Source organism: Oreochromis aureus, linkage group 19 (assembly GCF_013358895.1).
Source record: "Oreochromis aureus strain Israel breed Guangdong linkage group 19, ZZ_aureus, whole genome shotgun sequence".
NCBI classification, from domain to species: Eukaryota; Metazoa; Chordata; class Actinopteri; order Cichliformes; family Cichlidae; genus Oreochromis; species Oreochromis aureus.
Window position 1 is genome coordinate 11,299,917 of NC_052960.1, and position 24,763 is coordinate 11,324,679.

Below are 24,763 nucleotides of genomic sequence, written 5' to 3' on the forward strand. Positions count from 1 at the left end.
ACAGATCTCTTGCCATTGTGGTCAAACAGCTCAGTCTTTGTCTGCTCTGTCCATAAAACCCTAAAACTTTTCTCCAGAAGGCATTTGGCTTGTCTATGAGGGTAGCTGCAAATTTCAATTAAGCTTGAAGGTTTTGATTTTAAAGCAGGAGCTTCTTTCTCAGTTGGCAGCCTCTCAGTATATAGCGATGCAAAACTTAACACTATTTTCCAGTTCATGGCAGGTCTTGGTGGTTCCTAGTTTTTCCTGAACATCCTAACAAATTTCCTCTTAGGGTGACAGACTGGATGTTCTTCCAAATGGCAAAGTGGACTTGTACTTACCTACAATTGTCTTGAACTGATGTTCTAAGAATCTTTGTTTAGAAATGGCTTTTAGAGACCTTTACAACTTCTGTAAATCTGCAATTTTTACAAGCCCATGACATCCACGGCTATTATTAGTGTGTGTAAACTTCTGAACACAACTGTATGTGTGAAACATGAAATGAATCAACACACACATTTGTACTCTGTGTCTGTGTTAAAGGTGTTACGGTCATCTGCAGACTGGTCGGCAGGCATAAAATACCACGAGGAGTCCATCCACAATGCCTACATCCAAGTCATCGCCAAGAGCAAGCACTACATCTACATAGAGGTAAAACAACAGAGAGACTCAGGTATAAAAATAAAAGAGAAATACTGCATTTTGAAGCTGATATGCGAACTTTATTATCAAAGCATTGATGTTTGACTTCGATGCAAAACAACACATGATGATGAGAAAGCCAATCTCGTCTGAAATGTGTAAATATTGCCAGTAAAGAGATGACTCCTTTTATTATATGTCAGCGAAAATGCTTTCTCACATCGTGAAATTAAACTTATCAAGTCAGAAACATCAAACTAAAATTCTTTTAGGGGAATCCAAACCTGGCAGCCATAACTGTTGTTGCTTTTGCACTTTGGGTTTGTGTCATTCCTCCCTTTCTTTCTCTTTCTCACCTAGAATCAGTTTTTCATTAGTTGTGCTGACAACAGGACGGTCTACAACAAGATTGGAGACGCCATCATTGAAAGGATCATCAGGGCACACAAGTACTTCCCTTTACTAAAGCAGCTTGTTTGTTTAAGAAGTGGTTTTGATTGTACTGTAATAAAGATGTCACATGTAGTGCATATGCTTCTGGGCCTAAGTCTACAAATCATGTTTGTTTGCGCACAGAGAGCGTAAGAAATACCGTGTGTATGTGGTCACCCCTCTGCTGCCTGGGTTTGAGGGCGACATCACCACTGGTGGAGGGAATGCCATCCAGGCCGTCATGCACTTTAACTACAGGTAGATGACATGACTTTTTCAGAAGAATTGAGTGTTGTATTGAATGTTGTATTGAACTTTGTATTGAACGTATTGAAAGAGGAAGGGAGAAGGGAAATGAGAAAGCACATATGGAACTATTATCACAAAACTAGGATTTTCTCATGTGACGTTTACATGCTCTGTGGTGAGATTTAATTTGTTATCTCCTCAGAACCATGATCAGAGGAGAGTACTCTATCATCTCCCAGCTGAAAAAGGAGAGTAAGTTGAGAGATAAGCTATAAAATTAAGTATTCTGAGACCTGACAAACTCCTGATATTCTTTCAGATTAACCCGCCACCTTAATATTATCTCAATTCTAGTTTTGATCTCTTCTATTTCCCAGTGGGCGATCAGTGGATGAACTACATCTCCTTTGCTGGACTTCGGACTCATGCTGAGCTAGAGGGACGCCTCGTCACAGAGCTCATCTACGTCCACAGCAAGATGCTCATCGCTGACGACAATACAGTCATCATTGGTTAGTCTTTCTCTCGTCTCACCTTCTGTCACTTTCTCTTGTTATGCTGTTTTCACCAGCTACTATTTGAAGAAATTGGCTTCTCTGGCTCGACACCATCAAAATGTGATAATGCTAAAAATCTGGTTCTATTTCCTCTTTTTTCACCATGTGAATAGCTAATAAATTTGCATAATAATGCTGTTGTGTCAATGTGTGTGGAGTGGTACGTTGCTCTGTTGTGCCACCTGCTGGTGTATAAAGTGCAGCTCACCCTTTCAATAAAAGGAAAAGCACTTCATGCCTTCTTGTTACTATTCCTCTTCTTTTCTCTTTAAATCTGTTCTCTTGTATATACAAATCAATGTAAATAAGGTTAAAAGTTATTGTTTATGACAGTATATGTAACTCAATCCGTAGCATGATCACGCCACTTTGAATCGGTCAAAATAATAACAAAACAACAGGGTTACATACCAACAGCAGAAGTTAGCTCAAGTCATAGACAACATTTAACCAGCTCTTTGTGTCTGTTGCAGGTTCTGCGAACATCAATGACAGAAGTATGCTGGGTAAACGTGACAGTGAGGTGGCAGTGATCGTTGAAGACTCTGAAAAGGTTCCCTCAGTAATGGATGGAGAGGAGTATGAAGCTGGGCATTATGCTCTTCAACTGCGCCTCGAATGCTTCAGGTGCTTGTCTGTTTGTATGTGTGTATGAGATAGCAAGACAACGTTAAAAGCACATTGCTATTTTTTAACTGCTTGACATTTTATATATTGAAATTTTTGTTTATCATGCCGAAAATCCCACTGCATGCGTACATGTAAATAACAGCTAATGTACATATGGCTTTGAAAGAATAAAGAAAGAAAGAATGCAAAAGAGATACAGTCACCAGCTGCCTTGTTAGGTACACATTGCTAGTACTGGGATGGACTCAATTTTGCCTTAGAGCTGACATAGATTCAACAAGATGCTGGGAGTATTAATCATGGATTTTGGTCTATATTAATATGATCACATCACACAGTTTTTCCAGAATTGTTTTTTAATCCTATTCCAATCCCATAGGATTGAGATCTGGTAACTGTGGAATCCATTTGAGTATAATTAAGTCAGTTTGAGATGATTTCAGCTTTGTGACAATGTCTTCCTGGAAGCAGTCAGGCTTGTTTAAACACTGCCCAGTTTATACTACAGGGCACAAAGAGGGTCAAGGAAATATCACACAGATAACTACACTACCAGTAGTTGTTTGAGTTGTTGATAGAAGGCAAGATGAATCAATTTTGGTGAGCCTGTGTGAACTGTAGCCTCAGTTTCTTGTTCCTAGCTGACAGGACAGGCACCCGGTGTGGTCTTCTGCTGCTGTAGCCCATCTGTTTCAAGGTTTGATGTGTTGTGTGTGTTCAGAGATACTCTTCTGGATACCTTGGTTATAACTAGTGGTTATTTGAGTTGCCTGAGAGATGGCTGCTTTGCTATCAGCTTGAAATAGTCTTGCCTTACTCCTCTGACCTCTGGCATGTACAGCCCCAGAGAACTGCGGGTCAGCTGTATATTTTCCCTTTTTCAGATCATTCTCTGTAAGCCCTAGATGTCGTTTTATGGAATAATCATAGTAGATTAGCAAAATCCGAAATACTCAGAACAGCCTGGCTGGTGCCAACAACCATCCCACTTTTAAAGTCACATAAATGACCTTTCTTCCCTTTCTGATGTTCATTTTTAGCTTCAGCAGGTTTACATGCCTAAATACAAAGTGTTGCTGCCCTGTGACTGCCTAATTAGATATTTGCGACAACAAGCAGTTCAGTAGATTGACCTTACAAAGTGGCTGATAAGTACATTTTTTTAATGCCTGATGATTTCTGTAATCACTAAAACATTTTATCTATCTGTCTTTCCCTTCTGACCAGAACTATTCTTGGAGGACACTCTGACACCAGCATTGACCTGTCTGACCCCATCAGTGATCGTTTCTACAAGGAGGTGTGGATGACAACAGCTGGCCGCAATGCCACCATTTATGAGAAGGTAGAGTGAATATAATAATTTCACACGTAGAAACAAAACTTCCAGTTTAGTGAATGGTAGGAAATCGTTTTGAGTATGTGGCTTTAAGAAAGATAATTCAAACATAAGACAAAGTCGTGGACAGAACAGTTAACTAAAATCTCATGGTCCACTCAGAGTGGCACAAACGTGGGTTTCAGTTAATGAGGCATGTGTTTGGTTGCAGGTATTTCGCTGCCTTCCTTCATCCCTTATTAGAAACATGTCGGAGCTGGAGCAGTACCAGTCCAAGCCAGGTTTGGCCCAGACTGATCTTGCCCGAGCTCAGGAGGAGCTGCGCAAAATCCGTGGCTTCCTAGTGCAATTTCCTCTGGACTTCCTGTCTGAGCATAATCTCATGCCCTCTGTTGGGACAAAGGAGGCCATGGTTCCAACTGAGATCTGGACATGAAGGGTTTCAGCCCCATTACCCACAAAATGAAATGGACTGTTCCTTGAGAAGACCTCCTGTGGGAAGCCTCTGGGTGGTTTTTCACAGTTTAATGATGATAAATGTTCAGTACTGAAGTCGCAAGAGATCACTTCTGAATAATATATTTCTGAGATGAAAGTCAGATTAACACTTTGTCTTTTTGCTTGATACGATTGCTGAGCAATGACAAATCTCTCAGATCTTTTGCTACTGGAAGACACTAGACAGTAGTTATACCTTGTTAGTTTTTGGATGTATTATGTGAAGAACACGGGCATCTATGATAGCAGTGTGACTGCATTCAATATGTGGAAAGACAACATGAAGACTGGGTTTTGGGAATCACTTTATCTTAAATTCTAGATGCTTAGACCTTTGAACTGTGCAAAAAGCTCATAAGATGGCTAAAGCTTGTATGGGACCATGATGATGAAGTCTATAACCAAATAATGACACTAACAGATATTCAGCTCTGTTTAGAAATCACAAAATCTAAACATTAGAGGTGGTAAAATGTGATTAACTGAGTTCTTTATGTACGCCCGTAACATGCATTAGTGCCATGTATGCTGTTTATGAGCTCACGGAAGAGTTCTCTGTTAAGTATGTGCTGCTTTTGATAAATTATTTAAATTTACAAGCATGTAATCTCAGAGGTGTTTTGAAGATTTTGTTTGTGTAAGAAATTGAAGTTATGCTTGCTCTTTGCTTTGTTTCCAACTGCACAGAAACAATGTTACCGTTTCGAGAGCAGTGCACAATTTACTAACTATGCTGAAGTCTGATTGCCATGATGCTTGTACCAATCGCACCTCTGAGAAAAAAAAAGCAAAACCTCATCACTGACATTTTATTTGTTGTTGAAGATGTTTTGTGACCTGGTAAAATGATTCGAGTGGCTTTTTAAGACAATCGGCGTGAAGAGAAATTTCTTCTTTGTTCAGCAGATGGTGCTAGCTTCCTAAAAATCAGTTGCAAAATTAGAAAATAAGATCTCAAGGATCTTTAAGGTCCTCTTGGTAAGTAAAAGTGGATTTTGAACATTGTAACAAAAACAAACAGCAAAACTACAGCAATTATGTTTGTCATTAAGCATGCAGATGAAACTGGATGTAAAGCTTTCGTATGAAGTCAGGCTTTGAAATTGCTTTGTTCCAGTTTCTGTGTAGTTCCAGATTGAAAACAGCATTTCAAAGACTTTATTTTTTTGTTTTTATTGTAATGTAACAGTTCAGAGTAAAATGACCTTTTCTCGAGATACTTGCGATAGGTGATCCACGAGCAGTTTATATATTTTGTAAATGTGAAAATATTGACTCGTGTTACCCAGTTTGTTTTAATTTTTAATATTTTCCATGTTGTCTTATTTGAGCATCACCATCCCCTAAATGTGAAGATAAATAACCACTTCTTTAGAAACTAATCACACAGTCGGTTAATTATGACACATTGGAATCACAAGGTATTTAACAAATCAACCACATAATTACTTTGACCTGGCATAGAGCTCCAGTTTTGTCATGTAAAGGCAGCACCCTTTGTCTACCCAGTGTGTGAATCATTGCCATTTATGTAAGAGAAAATGACTGGGACCACAAAATTGGCAGATGTAAAATCAAGTGCTTCTATTTGAAAATTATTTCTCTTTGTTAGTAAAATGATAAAAACACTTTTACATTTTAAACTGTTTTGAATTTGACATTATTGTCTGCTATGTTTATTATTTATGGAGTTTAAAGAATTGAGCATTCTTTAACATTTATTTTTACATGTATGTCACGTTCACATGGATGATTTTGGACTCGTTTTCTTTTTCATAGCCACCTTGAAGCTGTTCTTTCTGTAAACTCTCTGGACCTCTTGCCTTCATTCAGTTAATGTACAATAACCTTTTTGTACAGTTAAAAGATTTCCGATATCTATCTGTTCATTTGAAACTATGTAATTAAAATGACTAACAAATACGCCTATCTTTGAACTTTTTGTTTCCTTTTTACGTGAAAATAGGCACATCTATGAAACTTGATCATTTCTAAGATATATGGCTTGACAGACCAGCTTCAATAATAGGCTCCTGCATAATAATTTGTTATAATGCCTGTGTGACTACATTCCCATCTCTAGTACACGTCAATATGAGTAAAACAACGGCTCTCGCTCCAACTGTGAACAAACAGGTAGGTTGTTGCATGAGAAATAAGAACTGTTGAACCTGTTAACCCCCAGAAAACAGCTCCTGCATGGTCAAAGAATGTGAGCAAACATGTATTTCTTTTCTCATGAAACAGTGAAATCAGCAGCAGTTGCAATATGGAAAATAAATCAATATGTTTCATTAACTTTGAAAACAAAAGTTGGGTGCAAAAGCTAGGCTGGAGGACATCTTCAGTTATTTGGGAATATAGTAGGAAAGTCTATACTGTTGTATAAAAGACCCACTGTTTATGAACCAAACATTAAAATGTATATGGAGAATTACAAATTGCCGAACATATATAGTGGAAAGTGGTGAATAATATGCTAAACGATTGGTTTTTTTTCTATTGTGAAAAATCACAGGGGTGTTGGCCAGTTGTGTATGTGTCCAATCAGCTCTGCTATAGCAAAAGAAGTACTAACAAACCAATTTGTTGGTTATGCCCATAAGGAGCATAACAGAAATAGAAAAACATAAGGAGCATAAATGCTAAAGGCTTAATTTTTATGTTTTTCCATTTGAAGGCAGTTGAGTACAGAACGCTCCTCCCTTCTCTGGAAAATGACACTCCATAAAACTCAGGAGGCCTGATTCAGTAGAATGTCGTTGGCTGCATGTTATGGCATGTGAGATGGCCTAGTTGCTTGCTGGTTTAGAAACATAGACACATAAGGATATAAAGCGACCTGATCGGAAATTCACTTTATTTGTCATTAAGAATTCTCATAAGCATGTGACACAGGTTTTGTGAAGTCATGCATGGCAGTACTCCAAAATGTGACAAGAAAAGCCAAAACAAAAAAACCTCTGATCTGCTTGAATGTCTAAATTCTCTTCAAAAAAAAAAAAAAAAATCAGTTTGAAATAAATGGTGTAAAGCCAAAAACACACAGCTGGAAAATAATTAATTTTCAATTTTCTCTTCCTGAAAAGAGCTCCCTTTCTCTTTCCTTGTTCCTTGTTCTTATTTTTGTTTGAACTTTATGGAAAAAAAATTCACCTCGAAGCTAAATAAACCCTCTTCGGTTAAGGGTATGATGAAAACCACTGAAAAGGAAGTTCCTTTCACAGGTATGTCAGTGTGGAATTTTGTGTTTTAATGTCTTGATGTTTCCATCTGTTTTCTACTGGCATGCTTTTGCTTGCTTTGCCTAGTGCTAATAATATTAAACTACACTGACTGAATTTGGATGGAAGTCAATGCTATTTTTACGATGTACTGTAACGTAAATACTTGGAAACTTTTTTCCTCCACACTCAACTCACTCATGAAATATGCGAGAACATCTTATGTTGCTGGTTTGGTTAACGATGATAAACAAAATCCAAGGTTCTTGTTTGACAGAATCAGCAGACTCCTCCTTTGGGACAACCTCGCTTAGCCTCTATCAGGTCGACTGATAACTGCTGAAAACACATTTTTATAAGCTTTCCCTTAATTTCCCCCTTTGCTTTGGGCTATACTTTATAACTATTTGTATGTATGGAAGTGTGTATGTTGGAATGAATGTCTGACCGTACTGTTGATTTAATGTCCATTAATGTGTCTGTATGTTTGAACAGGCATACTTAACTTTAATCTGTGGCTTCTATTGACACTGTGAAGCACTTTGTAGAAAAGTACTATACAAATAAAATTATTATTATTGTTATTATTTTATCAGTAGTAGTAGTATTGTTGTTGTTGTCGTTTTTTTTTAAATAATTGATTAATAAATAAATCATTTACTGTGTTTTTCTTGTCTCTTGCTTGCCCTCAGGCAAATTCAGGGGAACCTAGAGTTGGATCCAGAGACCAGAGAGGTTTCGTCTTGTCTTTGGTGGAATGAGAATGTTATTCGTTGTTTATCATGTTTCCACAGATTTATGAAAATGCTTCAGGCTCCTAAGTGTAACGGGAAAGGGGTTGCAAGGTAACAGGAAACCTGATAAACAGACACCAGTTCAGTTGCCTTGTGTGTTTACATTTGATGGATTCAATAATTATCTGTGTTTGTGTGTGTGTTGGGCCAGGTTACATTTTTTGTGATTAAAATATACCGATTTTCCTGAAAAAACTGAATAAATAAAGAAAATACACATAGTGTTCTATTTAATCAAAAGTACACAGGGAAATACAAGCAAAAATCAGAAAGTATTTCTTCACTCAGTTTCTTTTGTTTTGTACAAGGACATTGCTATTAGACACGAGGAAGAAAAAAGTTTGGAAGTCCTCGCTGCCTCAGTAAACCCCGCCCGGTAACAGGCGTGGTTTGCTGAGGGAAAGCGGCTCCCACCTCCCTCCTTCTCTATATTTACTGGCTGGCTGTCACAGCAGCTTCTGTACCAGAAACAAATCAGTCTCCGTATTGCTTCACTTTACTCTGTATGGTCTACATCCCGCAGACATGGACTTCCAAGTGTTGATGTACACGGTGCTATCGCTTTCTATCCTCCACGCGTTTGCGCTCTAGCTGTGCGCTCCAGGCCCGAGGAGCGTCCAGCTGCTGACGAGAAAGGGACTGATATTATTTTATCATCCATTGACACATCACTGTGCAAGAGAGAGGGGGGATAGTAGAGACCTAGCAGCAGAGGAGACCTCACAGTCGTGACAGCTAAGACCGTTTCTGGATATCGGACAACAGACAGTGGCTTTTTTGTGTCCTCCATCATGGCGAGTGACTCTCCAGCACGGAGTCTGGACGAAATCGACCTATCTACTTTGAGAGTAAGATTAATTTACGTTTAATTTCTGTTAAAGAAAAAAAAGAAAAAAAAAGAGTGTGTGTGCGTGTCTGTGTGTAAGAAAATTGATGTGTGCGCTCGCGCGTTCCTCCTTCTCTTGCACCTGACAGTGCTCCCTGAATAACAACCGGCACAGAGCAGAGGAGGCTGCAAAAGGCGGATGTGTGGGAGACGGGCCGCCACAGTGTGTCAAATTATAGATCAAATTATATATAGACATTAACCAACATTACAGCTGGCTTGCACATCTGAAGGCTTATCTTCATTCAAGTCAGTTACCGGAAGGTCGGTGTTGTGTGTGATGCTGAATTGAGATTGAGGCTGTGATTTTGCTGACCTGGATAGGGGGTGTTGTGTATCTTCTTTCAGTGGGCCAGCCTATTATAGCCTCATCAGAATTGATTCAGAGTGGAATTTAACCTATTTCTAGTGTATTGTAAGAACAGGACAGAAACTGCTTTTAAGTCAAACTCATATTCATCCAGATTTCCTCTCTCTTGCTGTTCTTCATGGTATTTACTCAGTGTGTGTGTGTATGTGTGTGTGTGTACGTGTGTGTGTGTGCAAGAGAGAGAGGCAAGCGTGCCAACCTACCTGTAGTCACTGTAACCTACTCAAAGTCACAACTGAAGCCTTGCATGCTGCAATAGCCAGTTCTTTTGTTCATCCAGTATGTGCTGTAAACCATAATACACACACACACACACACACACACACACACACACACACACACACACACACACACACACACACACACACACACACACATGCACACACACACACACACACACGTGCATACAAACAGACAGGCATACACAAACAGCCTGTGTTTATGTGTGGAGACCCATATTTTCACTTCACTGGGCAGTACGTGTGTTTCTAATGTGTAGGTGTCTGCCAAGCTGATAGTCAACTGCATAAAGCAGTAAGGGATGCTTCAGCTAAAGACCCGTTTGCCGCTTTGAGAAACAAAACCACATCCCTCTTGCTTTGTCTCTCTCACACAGCGCAGTTGTCGTCTGTTTGTGCCCACATGCCATTTTTGTCTCCAGTTCTGTCTTTGCTGGTCTCTTTCTTGCTTCATGGTTTCTTGCCTATTTGTTTCTGCTTCACTAACACCAACTCATCCATCTACCTCCATTCCGTTTCTTTTCTATCAATTTCATCACCTGTTTTTCTATCACCTTGTCTATCTGACTGACTGAATGTACCTCCCTGTCTCTCTGCCAGTTGCTCTGTCTCCTAGCATTATGTCTCTGCGCCCACCTCCTTGCACTGCTTGAAAGAAGAATAATATTTCCAAGGAATTGTGAATCAAGTGTTTAGGAAAATAAGTGCTACTTTTTAGGTTTACGCCTAGCAAAATTTCATCAGCGTGACGAGCTCTATTAAAGACAGAATGGAAAGAGAAATCTGAAAGAAGAAGAGGAGTAGAATAAAACAGACAGAGAAACACTGAAAGAGGAATGAGGAGGCGAGTGGGAGTTCAGCCATGGATGCCTTATTCTTTAGGAGGCAGGATTTCAAGTGTCTGTCACTGTGACTTAGAGGCAGCTTACAAGGACGTGCAAACACATGCAGATGCTCATGTTTGCCTTTACATAGAAGTGCATTTAGGAGTATGGGAATATATAATTATGTCAAATGATTACTGCTATCTTAAAAGTAGTGATGATTTCACAACACTAAGAGCCTTAAAGGTTTTAGGCAAGAGCAGTAGGTTAGTTCAAACTTTCATTAGCCTCAAAGCTAAGATTCTATTATTATTGTTATTATTATTTTATTTTATTTATTTTTTTCCTATGTTAGATATTTCATTTGATGAAGTGGTACAGCTCTAAAAAAAAGTTTTCATATTTTTCATAAAAATAGTGCTTGAGTCAAAAGATGGAAGTGGAAAAAATAGAAGAGAAAAAATAGAATAAAGATTTCCTACCACCATAATGCTACATTAAGGGAAGCCAAAACCTTTATTTTAATATTTTTTTCCCCAAAACTATACTCCAGCTATTTCCTTTGTAATATTATGTTGTGAATGTCTTTTGTGATTTCCTCCGTAACCAAGTTACACAACCTGAACAACATGTTCTACAAGCTGAAATAAACAATGATTTCCAGAGAAGTGTTAAACAAACCAAGGTTTGTCCATTCAACATGTACGAACAATACCCATCTTCCCGAGCAATACACACGCGCACACACACACACATAGACAGACACACACATGGTCTAAGATGAATTTACAGTCATCCACTGCTGGACTGGCTAGACAGGAAGTAGGTCAGCCGGCTCTGACGAGGTGGGTAGGGTTGAGTGGGGGCTTATAAATACTGGGCTTGGTGATGATGGTGGGGCATTGTGTTTTAAAGTCTATATGAGTGTATGGATGGGGGGGTGGGGGGCTGTTCCAGGGCTAGAGCTTCCTTATAGGCACAATGACCATCACACAGACACACACACTCATAAGAGACAGACAGAATTGAGTGGGAAGTAAAGTGGAAAGAGAAGTGGCTTTTCATGTTTGCTGCCTCTGCACTTTTTCCTCTCTTGCTTTGTTTTCATATGCCTTGTCAGGTCTCTGCAACATCTGCTGGTGTGACACATCAACCCTGCAGCACCTGCATAGATGCATCATGTTTCATTTTAGTGGGGAAGGCCAGACTGACTAGAGGCATTCACAGAAATGTTTCTGCTGCGGCCCATCTTACCATGACCCACAATAACCATAAAAAAATATCATACAAGGTTGAATACTTTAAAAATTCTTTAAATACAGACAGTGGTTCTTATGCAAAGTGATGCGAACACACACAGGTCAGAGGCGTCAGAAGCACAGGCTCATCTAGTCAGCTGACGAGAGCAACAGATGGCAAACCAGCAGGAAGTCCAGCCAGAGGAATACACACACAGACACACACAGACACCACACACTAATACTGGCAGTAGACTAATGTGCTGTGCTGGGAGTCAGGTGTGAAAGCTGAGATGAAAGAGAGAAGAGGTGAAGGGATGAAGGGATAGTGACATGGTCAGAGAAAGACTAAGAGAAAACGCAGAGGGAGAAAGCTGGATTGAAGATGAAGGAAGCTTAGAGAGATTTACAGGAACATTGAGAGACAGCGAGAGAACCCAAGAAGGGAAGAAGAAAATGACAAGAGGGCTGAGCTCGGGGTAAAGGTGGAGATGTGACCAGTGACTAAAGTAGTTCAAGGCAAAGACCCATCTCTAGAGCCTCTCCCTCCCTCTCAATCCCTGTTGCCCAGTAAGGCCACATTCCTCTGCCCCTCACTATGGACTCCATAGTAACGGGGCCACAGCAGTGCCCAAGGCTTACACAGAGCTTATTCATGAATAGTCTATATACTGTATGGCAGACTGTCGCTGAGAAATGCCCCTCTCCCTCTCACCCTCCCTTCCACTGTGCCTGCCTGCCTGCTTCTAGTTGACCTATTTTTTCCCCCTCAAGTCACTAATGGAGTTAGATTAAAGCTTTAATTCCCTGCCATAAGTATTCAAATGTATAAGTAGTTGTGGTCTGCATGCATGTTTTACTTATTTAAGCCCTCCAGTGTAGCTTTTATTAGGATTATAGTTAATTAATTATTTATAACATACCATAATATATTTGTAAGCATCTATAAGGATGGATGGGCACATTTTAATTATTGTACTTTATTAGATCTATAAAAAACATCACTTATGACATGATACCTGAAAGAGTTGTTGTGAACAGTTATGTGCCTATAACTATTTTAGTGTTGTAAACTATGCATTACACATTTTGTGTGTGTTTGTGAATGGTTGAAATCCTTTAAAAATGTAAAAATTAGTGTATAAAATTATCATATCAAATTAATAAATGCTGGTTTTTTGCTTCTTGCAACTTGCTAGCTCATTTCGGGAAAAAAGTAAATGAGCCAAGAAAAGATTTGTCATCAAAAGTATTCATGTTAAGGAAAGGATTCCTTAACACAAGTAGTTTGTTGTGTGTAAGCACTGACCACACTGTCTGCTTTCTAAACGACTTCTTAGAAGTGCTTGACAAAAACAAATGTAGACTGTATAAAAAAGATGCACGTAGCCACCTTGATGTCATCCATGAGTTTGTAAACTCCTGGTTTGCATTATGCATGGCATAGTGGCACTTAAACATCACGAAAAACATCAAGAGCTCCAGTTCCATGACTTAGATCAGTCAAAGTGCAACATATCTAATGCGTTCTATTCTAGCATGTTTGAAAGTATGCACTGCACCACATACTAGCTTCCTTTTTCACCCCTCTCATTCAGTGACGCACAAGTGCACACTCACACTTGATCTGAAGTGTTTGAAGGAATCATGTGCATGCAAACAAGTCCATAATAGGAGTGATCCCTCCATTGTGTCTCACTCACATTGTGCAGGGCAGCAAGGAAAGAAAAATGTATTGAAATGACAGAGGGATGTAGAAAAGCAATTCATGCAGAAGGGAAGGAGTGATGGGCAAATGGGGATAGGGAAAGGTGTGAGATTGCAAGTTGGCAGAATCGGGTGGCGAGAGGTTCTGTTGCATCGCAGAACAAACCCTGCAGCGTGTACCCTCTTCAGTGGCCTGTTAATCTGTGATTAGAAGTGGACTCCTGCTAATGTACTGTACATGTCTGGGTGAGATGTACTGGGAATTGGGCTACAACGACATCTCCTTGTAAAAACAAGCAGTGTTGAGCTGTGTTGTTAAGTGTAAGTGGTTTTATAAGAGGCAGAGCTGGCCCCAGCATGACTTATATCATCCTCTTAGAGTCCCTAATTCAATCCACCTCACATCTCTGAAAATCACTTTCTACAAACATTAACTGCACTCACCTGGTCACTGGCTAATGCACAGAAAGATATACTACAGATATACAATAGGTAAATATGAGCTTGGCAAAAATCTTGATCTTGGTGAGTGTAAAAAGTAACATTTTGAGTTGAACTTTTACTGCATAAATGCTGGTGATATAATGCTAAAGTGCTGTTGTGCGATACAAAACTATACATAAGCCATGTTATAGTAATTCAGGGTGTTTTAAGTTTTAAGCACAATATGGGTGTACTGTCAGCTTATATGGTATACACATTTTGGCCATCTGGAGTCAACCCCTTGAGCTCTTTGTCGCAATCCTTAACACGTTCTAGAGCAATTTTGCGGTATAGGGGTGTGGGCAGTATATTGGGCCAGTAGTATTGCCATGTGGGGTTTTTCTTAGTTTGCAGTTGCATCACGAAAGATTCAATGATTGCCAGAATCCAAAAGTTCAAAACAGTTCATTGCAACAGGATGATCAACAGTATTCACATCAACTGCCAGTTGTCTTAGTCATGTGGTTTGTTAGTTAGACCCACATCACATTACACGTAAGTTATACATAGCAAGTTTAGCAATTGTTGATGTGAAAATAGAGATTTGTGCAGTTTTAATTTTATTTCCTTAGCTTTCATTGCAAAGATTGCACAACTCACTGCTGGGTCTGGTTGAAATAATCATGACTGTTATGACTATAAAGACACTTCAAAGTCTTACTTTTTCGCAGCAGGAATGTACAATAAACATACGCTTAAAGACCTGAAAAAATGTGTTATTTTCTGATAAGCCAATTTTCTTTTAAACAAATAATTTGAGAAGTGGTTTCGTAGATCATCATCTTAATCGCAATACTCATAGCTTATCTTCTCAGATGTGATGATTTAACCTTAATAGACCTTCTGTCTTTCTCTGCTATATTATAAATATATGACTATAAACTTTACATTGAATAAGCTATCTGCTGTTGTCTGCAGGTCTGTCATTCACAAAGATAAAGATAGCTGATAAAATGTAGCGTGATTGAGATGTAGATGCAAACTGATTCACTAAACCTGAAGAACAATTGTTTGTGTCACGGTGTAAACGTACTGTCACAGATTAGATTTCCAGCATCTGCAGTGATTATTTTCAATTTTATCGGGACTCTAATGTTCACTTCTTGTACTGCTGTCTTTGTGTGTTAAATGTGTTGCCTCTATCTGTCTCAATTTTATTTTTCATTTTTCCTCTCCACTTTTAATTTGAATTCACATGTCACTTGTGCATATTTTTAAAGTGTGTAACAGTATTGTGTGATTGATATGAATCCTAATGTTTGGAGCTGAACTGATAAGAGAAATCAGAACTGAGTGAAATCTCATACAAAGACCTTAGTGACTACTCTCTAGTATCCTGCAATGTGATCTTTAGATTTAGTATTGGTTTAATTCATAACACAGCTGATATATGGCTGATACAATGAACAGACAGACACAGCATTAGAGAGTAAAAGTGGCTTTGGTTAGATTTTACACAATGGCATCGAGGTGTGGTTTTGTCAAAGGAATTCACATACTTCGAATGTATCAAAATGTGTCAGGCAATGAAGCATTGAGTGATACATTACTTCTTAAGAAGGGTGAGTCTACTTTTGTAAGTGACAGTTGATTCGTTATTAATAGCTTTACTGAAAACCTTTAATTACCTTGTTTACACATGGACTTCTCAGCCTTGTAATCCGCTGGAGCAAGCAATATATATTTAAGAGTCAGCTGCATTTCTTATGGCCTTTGCATGCAACTTGTTCTGATCAGATTGATTATGTTTCCATGTGTATTCAGCCATGCTTAGATCACCTGATAGGGATTTTATGTGAGTAATTTGCTCTGGTTTTAACATTAATTTTTAAGGTTAGAGCTAGGATTAGCTTTTGGTTAGATAGGAGTTAAAGTTAGGAATGTAGTGGAGAGAATTAAGGTTAGGCTGTGGAATGAAAGAATGAATGCAGTCAGTAAAAGTCCTCACACATGTTGTAAAGTGGCTTTCACAAGGGCTGCAGGCCTGCTCTTAAAAATCCATTATTAATGGACTCTGCTGCTCATGGGCCAGTATTCTCTGTCTGGAGCAAAAGAGACAAACCATTACTGTATTCATCCCTTGTACCAAAATTTAATACAATGTACTTTTGACTAGAGCCTGACTGATATAGGATTTTTAAGACTGATACTGCTACCGATATTTGGTGATTTAAAAATCTGCTATTACATATAACGGCCGATATGTTTTTTTCTGTAACGTTTGTTATGTGTAGTTATTGAATTGCTCATTACTTTTTACATTTTAATTTGTCAGCTGTTATAAATACTGATAGTGGTAGATTTGCAGATAGCTATTGGCCAATAAAATCATCGCTGATAATTGGTCAGTTGGCTGTTACTTACATTAACTTATTAGAAAAGCTGTATGGCGTACAGTAAAGGTTATCGGTTACGAGTCAGTGTCATGCTTCTATCATGTTGCAACGGCTTATAGAAAATAAAGGAAGTCATGTTCTTTTGTGGCTTTGAAAAATTCTTAGAGAAGTGTCTGAATTGGAATAAAGCTTAGTAAGAAAAAAAACTGCACTATCACCAGACAGAAGGCTCTGCTCAAAAGTTGACTGTGTGTCTTTACATCTGTTGGTGGATCCTCATTCTTCTTTCTCTGAGCACTTTTTTAAATGTATCACAAGCTATTTTTAATGTACTGTTATTCAGCAGCTTTATACAGACGCACAGCATGATTAATTGGCCACCAGTGGGGTCATATGGCTGTCATGTGACCCTGGCAAAGACTCAGCAGGAAAACAAAATGAAAAAAAACCCCCCAAAACAAAACAAGGAAGTAGGCCGAATTGTTTCAGTTACAGGGAACTCCAACCCACAGACGCAGATGCAGCCTTAGAGGTGGCCACGTGCTGAGAGCTGATTCTGCAAGTGGCCTATAAAATATGAATGATATCGTACTACATTTTTGTCGGCAACCCTAAAGACATGTATGAACTGGAGCATCAAAAAGCTGCTTTTTTCTAGCCACAGAACTCATCCTGTGTGCATTCAGGAGTCTCATGCGTGCCTGTATAATGTGCCTTCCAGTGCTTGTGTTTCAGCATTGCCTATATGCGTTTATGCCAATATGGATTTTCCTTTTCTTTTTTGTATGTGAACGTTTCTGTTGTGCGTAAACAGAAAGGAAACGAGAGGGCATCCTTCGATGAATCTCGAGACAGGCTGTCAGAACTTTGTTTGCAGCTCTGAGAGTTAATTCACACAGCTGTCAAACACACACACATAGATGCATACACATGTAGTGAGAGATAAAGAAAGTAAAGGGTGAAATAATCTACCTCTATAAGCTGGCAACCGGTCACATGCACACTCAGAATGTCCACTGTTAAAAGCAACTAGCAGTCTCTCTCTAACTTTCTCTCTTTCACGTGCACAAGCGTTTACTTAGACATACACTCATCATTTTGTGCCCACTCATACTTGTTAGAACATTTGAACACTATCTCTGTGTAGGAGTGTGTTATTGGCACAATGTGTGTGTGTGTGTGTGTGTGTGTATTTTTGTGTGCGTGTAGTTTTGAGAGTGTGAGAGAGCTAGACAGCGGGAGGATGTACTTGAGACAGAAAGTGAGAGAATGAGTTTTGCGATGTGTGCGCGTGCGTTTGTGTACGAGGAAAAGCGCATGTGTGTGCTGGTGTCTGCAGAACACAACAGAGGGGTGAAAAACGACAGAAAACAGGAAGAAGGGAACAAGAAAAGCGCAAGGCCCTGTCTTCAGAAACAGCTGACAGGTCGACAGGTCTGCTGAGACCAACAGAAACAAACATATGGAGATAGAGTGGGAGAGACAAAGGGAGGGACGGGAAAAGATAGAGACACTGAGAAGGAAGAGGGGGATGTTGAGACAGAAGAACAGAAGAAGGAGAAAATGCATTTTAGAAGTCTTAACAAAGATGCAAGATTCATGCAAACCCCTTAAAATAGGCTATAGCGTTACCTGTTTAGCATCAGAGGAAAACCTTTTTTATCTGTGGTATGTGGTTCACTAGCACTGTGGTAGCGCACGTGTCATGCAGGCAAAGTTAGCTGCAAGTTCAACTGAAAATTCACAGACATGATATGAATGTGAAGTGCAAACAGTGAGAAAGAGAAAGTACGTGATAAAAAAATAGATGAACTGCGAATGCAAGACGGAAGGAAAGTGATAAGGTTAGAAAAGAGGGACAATGATGCAAATAAAATACATGTGTGGCTGTTCAGAATAACAATAAAAAAAGATGTATTATTGAGAGGGGAATTGTCTGTGAGAAAGGGGTATTGTGTAAAACTGTCTGTTCTCCACGTTTGTATGAGTCCCAGTGTAGATCTACATAATAGTGCAGTTTATTTTTGGTGAATCAGCAATGAAATAAGCCTTTAGCTTTGCCCCCAGTTGAAGAATCTCATTTTTAAACATCTTCTTTTGCTCTAAAAGAAGAAGGGAATATAAAAAAAAAATGTATCAAAGATTTATTTGAATACCCAGTAGAGTTGGCTGTAACATACTGTAAGCCTCATTCCAGTGAGTTGGTAATGACATTTTCAAAAGTCGGAACTATCACTGCAAGATTACATGCTTAATCGTGTTGTCATCATGAACATGTCGAGTGAATAAAACCTCCAGAATAGCTCCAGCGTTCTGGCTGAGGACAGTTGATGTATTGATGAATGATGGCCACATTTATCAAACTTGTGAATGACAGCGGCGGGGAGAAAAGCTGGTAAAGCTGGTAAAAGGACCTCAGTGTTTCTGGAACTCTGAACTTCATTCACTGTTGGAATGAGAGCAAAGTGCAGATAAAAGAGTGAGACAAACATAGATGGACTTCAGCTGGTTGGAAAACAGAAGCTGGAGGAGCAGAGAGAGTGTGAAAGAGACAGGGAGAGAGAAAGAGAGAGAAGGAAGGAGAGGGTAAATGCCAGCTATTGTTGGAATGCCGTAGCAACGTGCAGCAGAGAGGAAGGGGGGAGGTGTGTGTGTGTATGTGTGTGCGCAGGGTCAGTGGGTTTTATGCTCAGTTCAAGCTGCTCCTTTTCAAAGATGCGTTGAGTTGTGTTGGCAACCTAGCGACTGTGGGCTTAAATTATTAGCTAGTCTGGATGCATGCCTAAAGCAATCCAGCACTGCATTTCAGACCAGTGTATCAACACTCTGAGAGCTTTACTGAGACATTACTGCTCATTTAAACTACCAGCACTGTTTAGAATACATGCCCACTGTTGTAATATGGATTAAAAGACTCAACGCTGCATGCAACATCAACATGCTAGCATGCTCAGAATTACAGTATGTTGATGTTAAGTAGATATAGTTTGTCTGTTAGCATGCTAACATTTCTCACTGAGCAATAAACATAACATGAAGCTAAAGCTGGAGGGAATGTAATCCTTTTTTTGATGATGGTGCTAGATGTAAAGTTAATGAGCATCGCTCATTTGCTTCTCTTTAGACTCATCTCTGATCACCATCTGATTAAAATTTCTAGACAATTCATCTGGCAGCTGTCAAGCTGTCTCTTCCTATACCTAAGACTTAGACCTACTGAAGGCCTTTCTGTGCAAACATATGCCATACCTTATTGCATTCAAACAATCTGAGTTTGTTTTTAAGGTTATGTAGAGCTGAGTGTCTGTATTCTAACCATTCCACTGTCTTTTCTTTGAATTTACAGGATCCCGTCGGCATTTTTGAGCTGGTTGAGCTGGTGGGAAATGGCACATATGGGCAGGTGTACAAGGTGAGACCTATACACACTTAGAATGTCGTTCTGATAGCATGTGCCTCATTCTTATCAGTTTTTTATTTAGCCTCTGCAAGTAGCCCGTGTGAAACAAAGAAAGACAATGTAAATGAAGGAGCACATGAAATAATACAGGAGATAAAAGAAACCCCACAGCTGCGGTGAAACTGTAGATGTGTAAAAGTACAATAACCTGCTAATTTTTCTTGTGCCTTTAAATAACACTTTACTCTCTTTACTGTTTTTAGACCTCTCATATCTCAGCAATGCTTTAACCTCTGAGGTTTTTCTGGGACACAGGAAGTACTCGTGCTAAGTCGGTCTGCGTTTGTGACATCACTGTGGTTTGTGCTTTTTGTTGTCAGATGGGCTCAGCTGTTTCCCGGAGTTATTTAAACAGAATCTCTCAGTCCATGTCACTGTCTGAGCTTCCTCTTCTCTTCATGATAGCCTGTCGTTCTCTGTTCCTTGCTTCCTTTTCCTGATTCTGCTGCTTTATTTTGCCACTCTGCAGGATAGGGAAGCATCCTGTGTCACTCTGTTTAATGACCCCTAGTTGGAATAAATATGTTTAAATATATGGACCGATAAAATATGTGGGCAGCCTCTGACTCTGAAAGCTTTCAGTGCATGTATTTTGTGTGCTTGAGGACGTGTCTAATGAACCACAGACTTAAGGTCAGGTGGTGATGGAGAGGAGCCTATTTAACCAAATAAAAGGTCAGACAAAGGTCAGACATGCTTATCCACACTTCTAAAAATACGTGTGTGTGGTTGTTTGTTTGTAAGAGCCAGAAAGGACGAAATAATAATAACCAGTAGAATCTTTATTTTTTTAGTCTACAAATAAATAAATAATAATAATAATGATAATGATAATAATAATAATAATAATAATAGTAATAAAAATATTGTTTGAAACTTCAGGCCCAGGTTGGTCTTAAACGTTTTCAGTCACTTGACCAAGAAATTTTCCATCACACACACACACACACATGCCGCTTTTCCCCTCTGATACACATTTACCTCACACAATGCGAGTGCTTTGTTAAGGCTATACTTTACAGTTCCACTCACCCGTATTTGTTTAACAATTAAGCTGATTTGATAAATTAGCTTATTTTGTGGCTAAAAAAAGAATCATAGGTTCAGTGCCAGGCTGGAATATGATGATTAGGAAAAAGGGCTTGCTAGCCATTCCTCTTTGTTAGTGTATGGAAGCGGGGGAATGCAAATTTAATAACAAATGGCTTGAGAATAATGGTTACTCTTGGTGGTAAAAGCATGTGCCTGGAAATGCTTACAAAACAAGCTGTGCTGCGTGTTGAAAACTGTAACAATGAGATCAAATTTAGGACGATAATGAAGTTTGAAGTGTGGTTTCTCTTTTCAAAATGGTAATTGGCTGTTAGGTTTTGCTGTTTTTTTTCATATGTGATATGAATCCTCATATATTTAGATTTTGGACAGCCAGTTTAATTTTAATGAAAAAAAAAAATGAAGGCCTATCTGTCATAATAGCTGTATAAAAGGGACAAACATGCCAGAAAAAAAGATTCAACTTCAAATATCATCCTGTTCAGTGCTGTATAAATATAGCTTAAACTAGGAAAGATCAGTCTCATACACAGAGATAAGCAGCAGAGTCACTTGAGCAAAAATGTCATCTATTTTAAATTTCTCACACAGCTGAGGTTCCGCTTTCAGGCAGGCTGCCTGAAGAGGATCAACGTTTTTTGAGCAGGTGAACCTCTGACTCACTGAGATGATAAATTGACCTTCAGCCTGGCGGGTATTAGTGAAGTGGAGTTGCTCTGGCTCGTTCTGAATCATTTTAAACACTTGTTATATGAGAGAAATAACACAGGAGAATATCATTCTTTAGAGCTGTGGTATCTCCATTCTGCATCAGTGAATCCTTGTCAGCGCGCTGTGGAGTTTGCCTTTTTTCGCTCAGATGAAAAGAGCAGAAGAAGATAAGAGTCAGACAGACTGCAAAAATGATTTGACTCTTCGTTTTGATTCCAAAAATAGATTCAAGTTGCTCAGAGGCCAGTTTTTCTGATGTTTATGTGATCACAGAGTACAAGTTAACAAGTTATGCCTTGATTTGTGGTGTGCTACAGTTTCAAATGAACCATAAATAACAAGTAAAAAAATCGTATGGATAAAAAAAAAAATTAAGGCTAGCTTTGAGGTTATTAAAACTTTAATAAGCTTTTTGCATGGAGTGAAAAATGCATCACTTAATAGCTAAAAAGAGCTACATTTTACTGAGCAGTTGGCATTTTTACATCTACACTTTAACTGAATAGAAAGATTATAAGAAAAAATAAAAAAAGATTGTTTTCGCAATTCTATTCCCACAGCAGGAAAAACATAACCACAACATTAGTTCGCCTTATTCTGCTGCAGTAATTTGTACTCCGTGAACTATGTGCATAGTGGAGCTATAGGTTTACTATGCATGCATGCTTTTGTGCATCCATTTGTGTGTGATAGCAGTGTTGTTTTATATTATTGGTTATAGAAGGGCACTAATGTGCCACATAGCTCCCTGTTTGTGTGCCTGTGAGCAACAGATAACAGGTTTATCAGCAATTCCATTACTCCATCTAGTTAAATGATACAGATCTGGCTCTCAGTTCTCTTTCCACCATCTCTCTTTCACTCCTTTCCTTCTTATATGTGCCTAAAATCTCATCACAATTAAAAGATATCTATCCACATTATCATTTTTGTTGTAGTTCCTTTGACAGCAGAAATAGTTTAGAGACGTAGCCAATCATAGAAAACAATTTTACCCTGCCTTCACTCCTCTCACATGAGAGATCCATGGTGGTTATGTTTCCTAGTTCTTCCTCCTCTGCCTGCACATCCTCTTACTTTTCATCCTTTTGCTTTTGTGGATTTCTCTTATCAATACATAATCACGTTCATTCTTTTGTTTCCTCTGTTTTCTGTGTTGAAACATCCCCAGTGAACTCTACTTAAGGGAGGACAGTGTGCCTACAGTATGTGCATATATATAGCTTCTACTGCCAGGTTTAAAAGGGCCATAAATAGAGAACATGGGTAATGCTGAATAATTAAATACCTTCTCTCTCCACTTCCCTCTCTCTTCATCTTCCACTCTCTCAGCTTCCTCCTTTAGATTTCTCTCTAACTGTTGTCCCTCTGCCTCATCTGTATTCCCCACGTTTATTCCCTTTATTTAACCATCACCTCCACTCACTCTCTTGTTATACTTATAATACTTCTGTTATGTCCGTCTTCCTTTCTTTCTTCCTGATGCCTGTGAATATTTTATGTCAGCTGTACTTCTCCAAGTGAGGAAAGACTCCTCACCTCTTTTGGTACTATAGGACATAGGAAGAAACTAAAAGCATTCCTTTTCAGCGATTGGCTAAAAAAAAAGACTGACAGGTTACCTTATTGACTGACAGGGTTATTGATCTGCTAATTGATTAGTCACAGTTTCTTGCCATTCCCGCGGGAGAAGTGATTTTTCAGCTTGATGGGCAGAAGGACAAGTCGAGAGGGCAACTAATCATATCATAGTCGCAGGAGCGCAAACTGATACACGCATTCACACACATGCATGGATGTGTGACACCCATATACATCATCTCATCAACTGTTTCCTTGGCCTTCACAGCAATAAACCATTTTATACTTTTGCGTGTGTTTGTGTGTGTGCGCTGTTTGCACATATCGGGCCCCTCCCCTCTCCGTGACTTTGCTGCCTTCGCGCAGTGAGGAAGCAGTAAAAATAAGTGGAAAGGAGGCGACCAGTCTCTTTCTCTCTGGTGGCAGAACACATCCACTCTGCTGCTGCTGCTGCTGCTTTCTGCACCCTCTTTAAATATTCACTAGTCAGTCTGAAAGACACACACACACACACACACAGTGAGGAAGAAGTGACAGTTGGGGACCTGGGCCGTGTGGGCTTTTCTAGTGTATGCTCACCCACTGTGACAGTGATGCTGTAAAGAGAGCACCTGCATGGTTTCCGGTTATTGCACTGGTGTTTGTGTGTCTAAATCAATGCGTATACAAGGATCGTGCAGTGTCTGACATTTCCTCGTGTCATTGTGTGTGCTCCTTTCATGTGTTCAGCAGTCAAGGTCGTGTGTATTCTTCTGAAAATGTCACGGGTTTCACTTATCCTGAAAATGATGCACAGATTCAGGTCAGACATCAGTGAAGTCTTCACAGACATCATGCTAACCTCGTTACTTTGGCATGTAAACAGACAAACAGAACGTAGATTAGGATTAAGGCTCAAGGAAACGTTTCATCTCATTAACCAATCGCTTTCTCTCTCCCTCCTTCTCTGTCCATAGTTGTGTTTTTATTTTTTTGTTGGGTTTTTTTGTTGTTGTTGTTTTTTTACCTGCAGTGCTCTGCCTGTCTTGCACCCCTCCCCGATTCTTCTCCTCCTCCTCCTCCCTCCCTGCCCTCTTAAGGAACTGAATAAAACTTCAAAGGTGTTTCTTTTTTATCTTCCTTATCTGCTGGAAGTCACGCAGCAAAGGACCATGGGAGATTTTTCCCTCTGCACGCTTGCCACAGACTCTTTTTAACACACATGCACGCACACACATATCTCAGAGAAGCAGCATGAAGTAAGAAAGCCTGGCATAAAAGACTTCAAAACAGTATGATAGATAGAGTGACTTCATTTACTCCTCTTGTTTGATGTTCTAAACTCCTCCAGCTAGTGTTTCACAGCAGGAAAGAAGATCAAGCAAAAGCAAGCATATACACATATACAGTTTGTATCTCTTTGAAACTAGTCATTCTTGGATCATGCTAAAATTGGCAACACGACATATCAGTAGTTGGCATTACGTGTTGTGAGGAATGTGCCTTCTGCTCCATTTCAGTTCATTTTTAACAAAGGTTAACT

At 39.3% G+C, this 24,763-nt stretch overlaps 2 protein-coding genes across 3 annotated transcripts in view; both read left to right on the forward strand.

The window, feature by feature from the left end:
• Positions 1–6,264, forward strand: part of pld1a (phospholipase D1a) — a 32,612-nt gene extending 26,348 nt beyond the window's left edge. For both annotated transcript variants that reach the window (XM_039603430.1, XM_031736978.2), the window contains exons 19-26: positions 529–639; positions 991–1,079; positions 1,207–1,320; positions 1,514–1,563; positions 1,689–1,823; positions 2,342–2,495; positions 3,726–3,843; positions 4,049–6,264. In XM_039603430.1, the coding sequence (XP_039459364.1) occupies positions 529–639; positions 991–1,079; positions 1,207–1,320; positions 1,514–1,563; positions 1,689–1,823; positions 2,342–2,495; positions 3,726–3,843; positions 4,049–4,273 (996 nt within the window). In that variant the 3' untranslated portion in view covers positions 4,274–6,264. The remainder of the gene's footprint in view (positions 1–528; positions 640–990; positions 1,080–1,206; positions 1,321–1,513; positions 1,564–1,688; positions 1,824–2,341; positions 2,496–3,725; positions 3,844–4,048) is intronic.
• A 2,540-nt stretch (positions 6,265–8,804) lies between these two features.
• Positions 8,805–24,763, forward strand: part of tnika (TRAF2 and NCK interacting kinase a) — a 56,133-nt gene continuing 40,174 nt past the window's right edge. The window contains exons 1-2 of the mRNA XM_039603164.1: positions 8,805–9,201; positions 19,783–19,848. Coding sequence (XP_039459098.1) covers positions 9,145–9,201; positions 19,783–19,848 — 123 coding nt within the window. The 5' untranslated portion in view covers positions 8,805–9,144. The remainder of the gene's footprint in view (positions 9,202–19,782; positions 19,849–24,763) is intronic.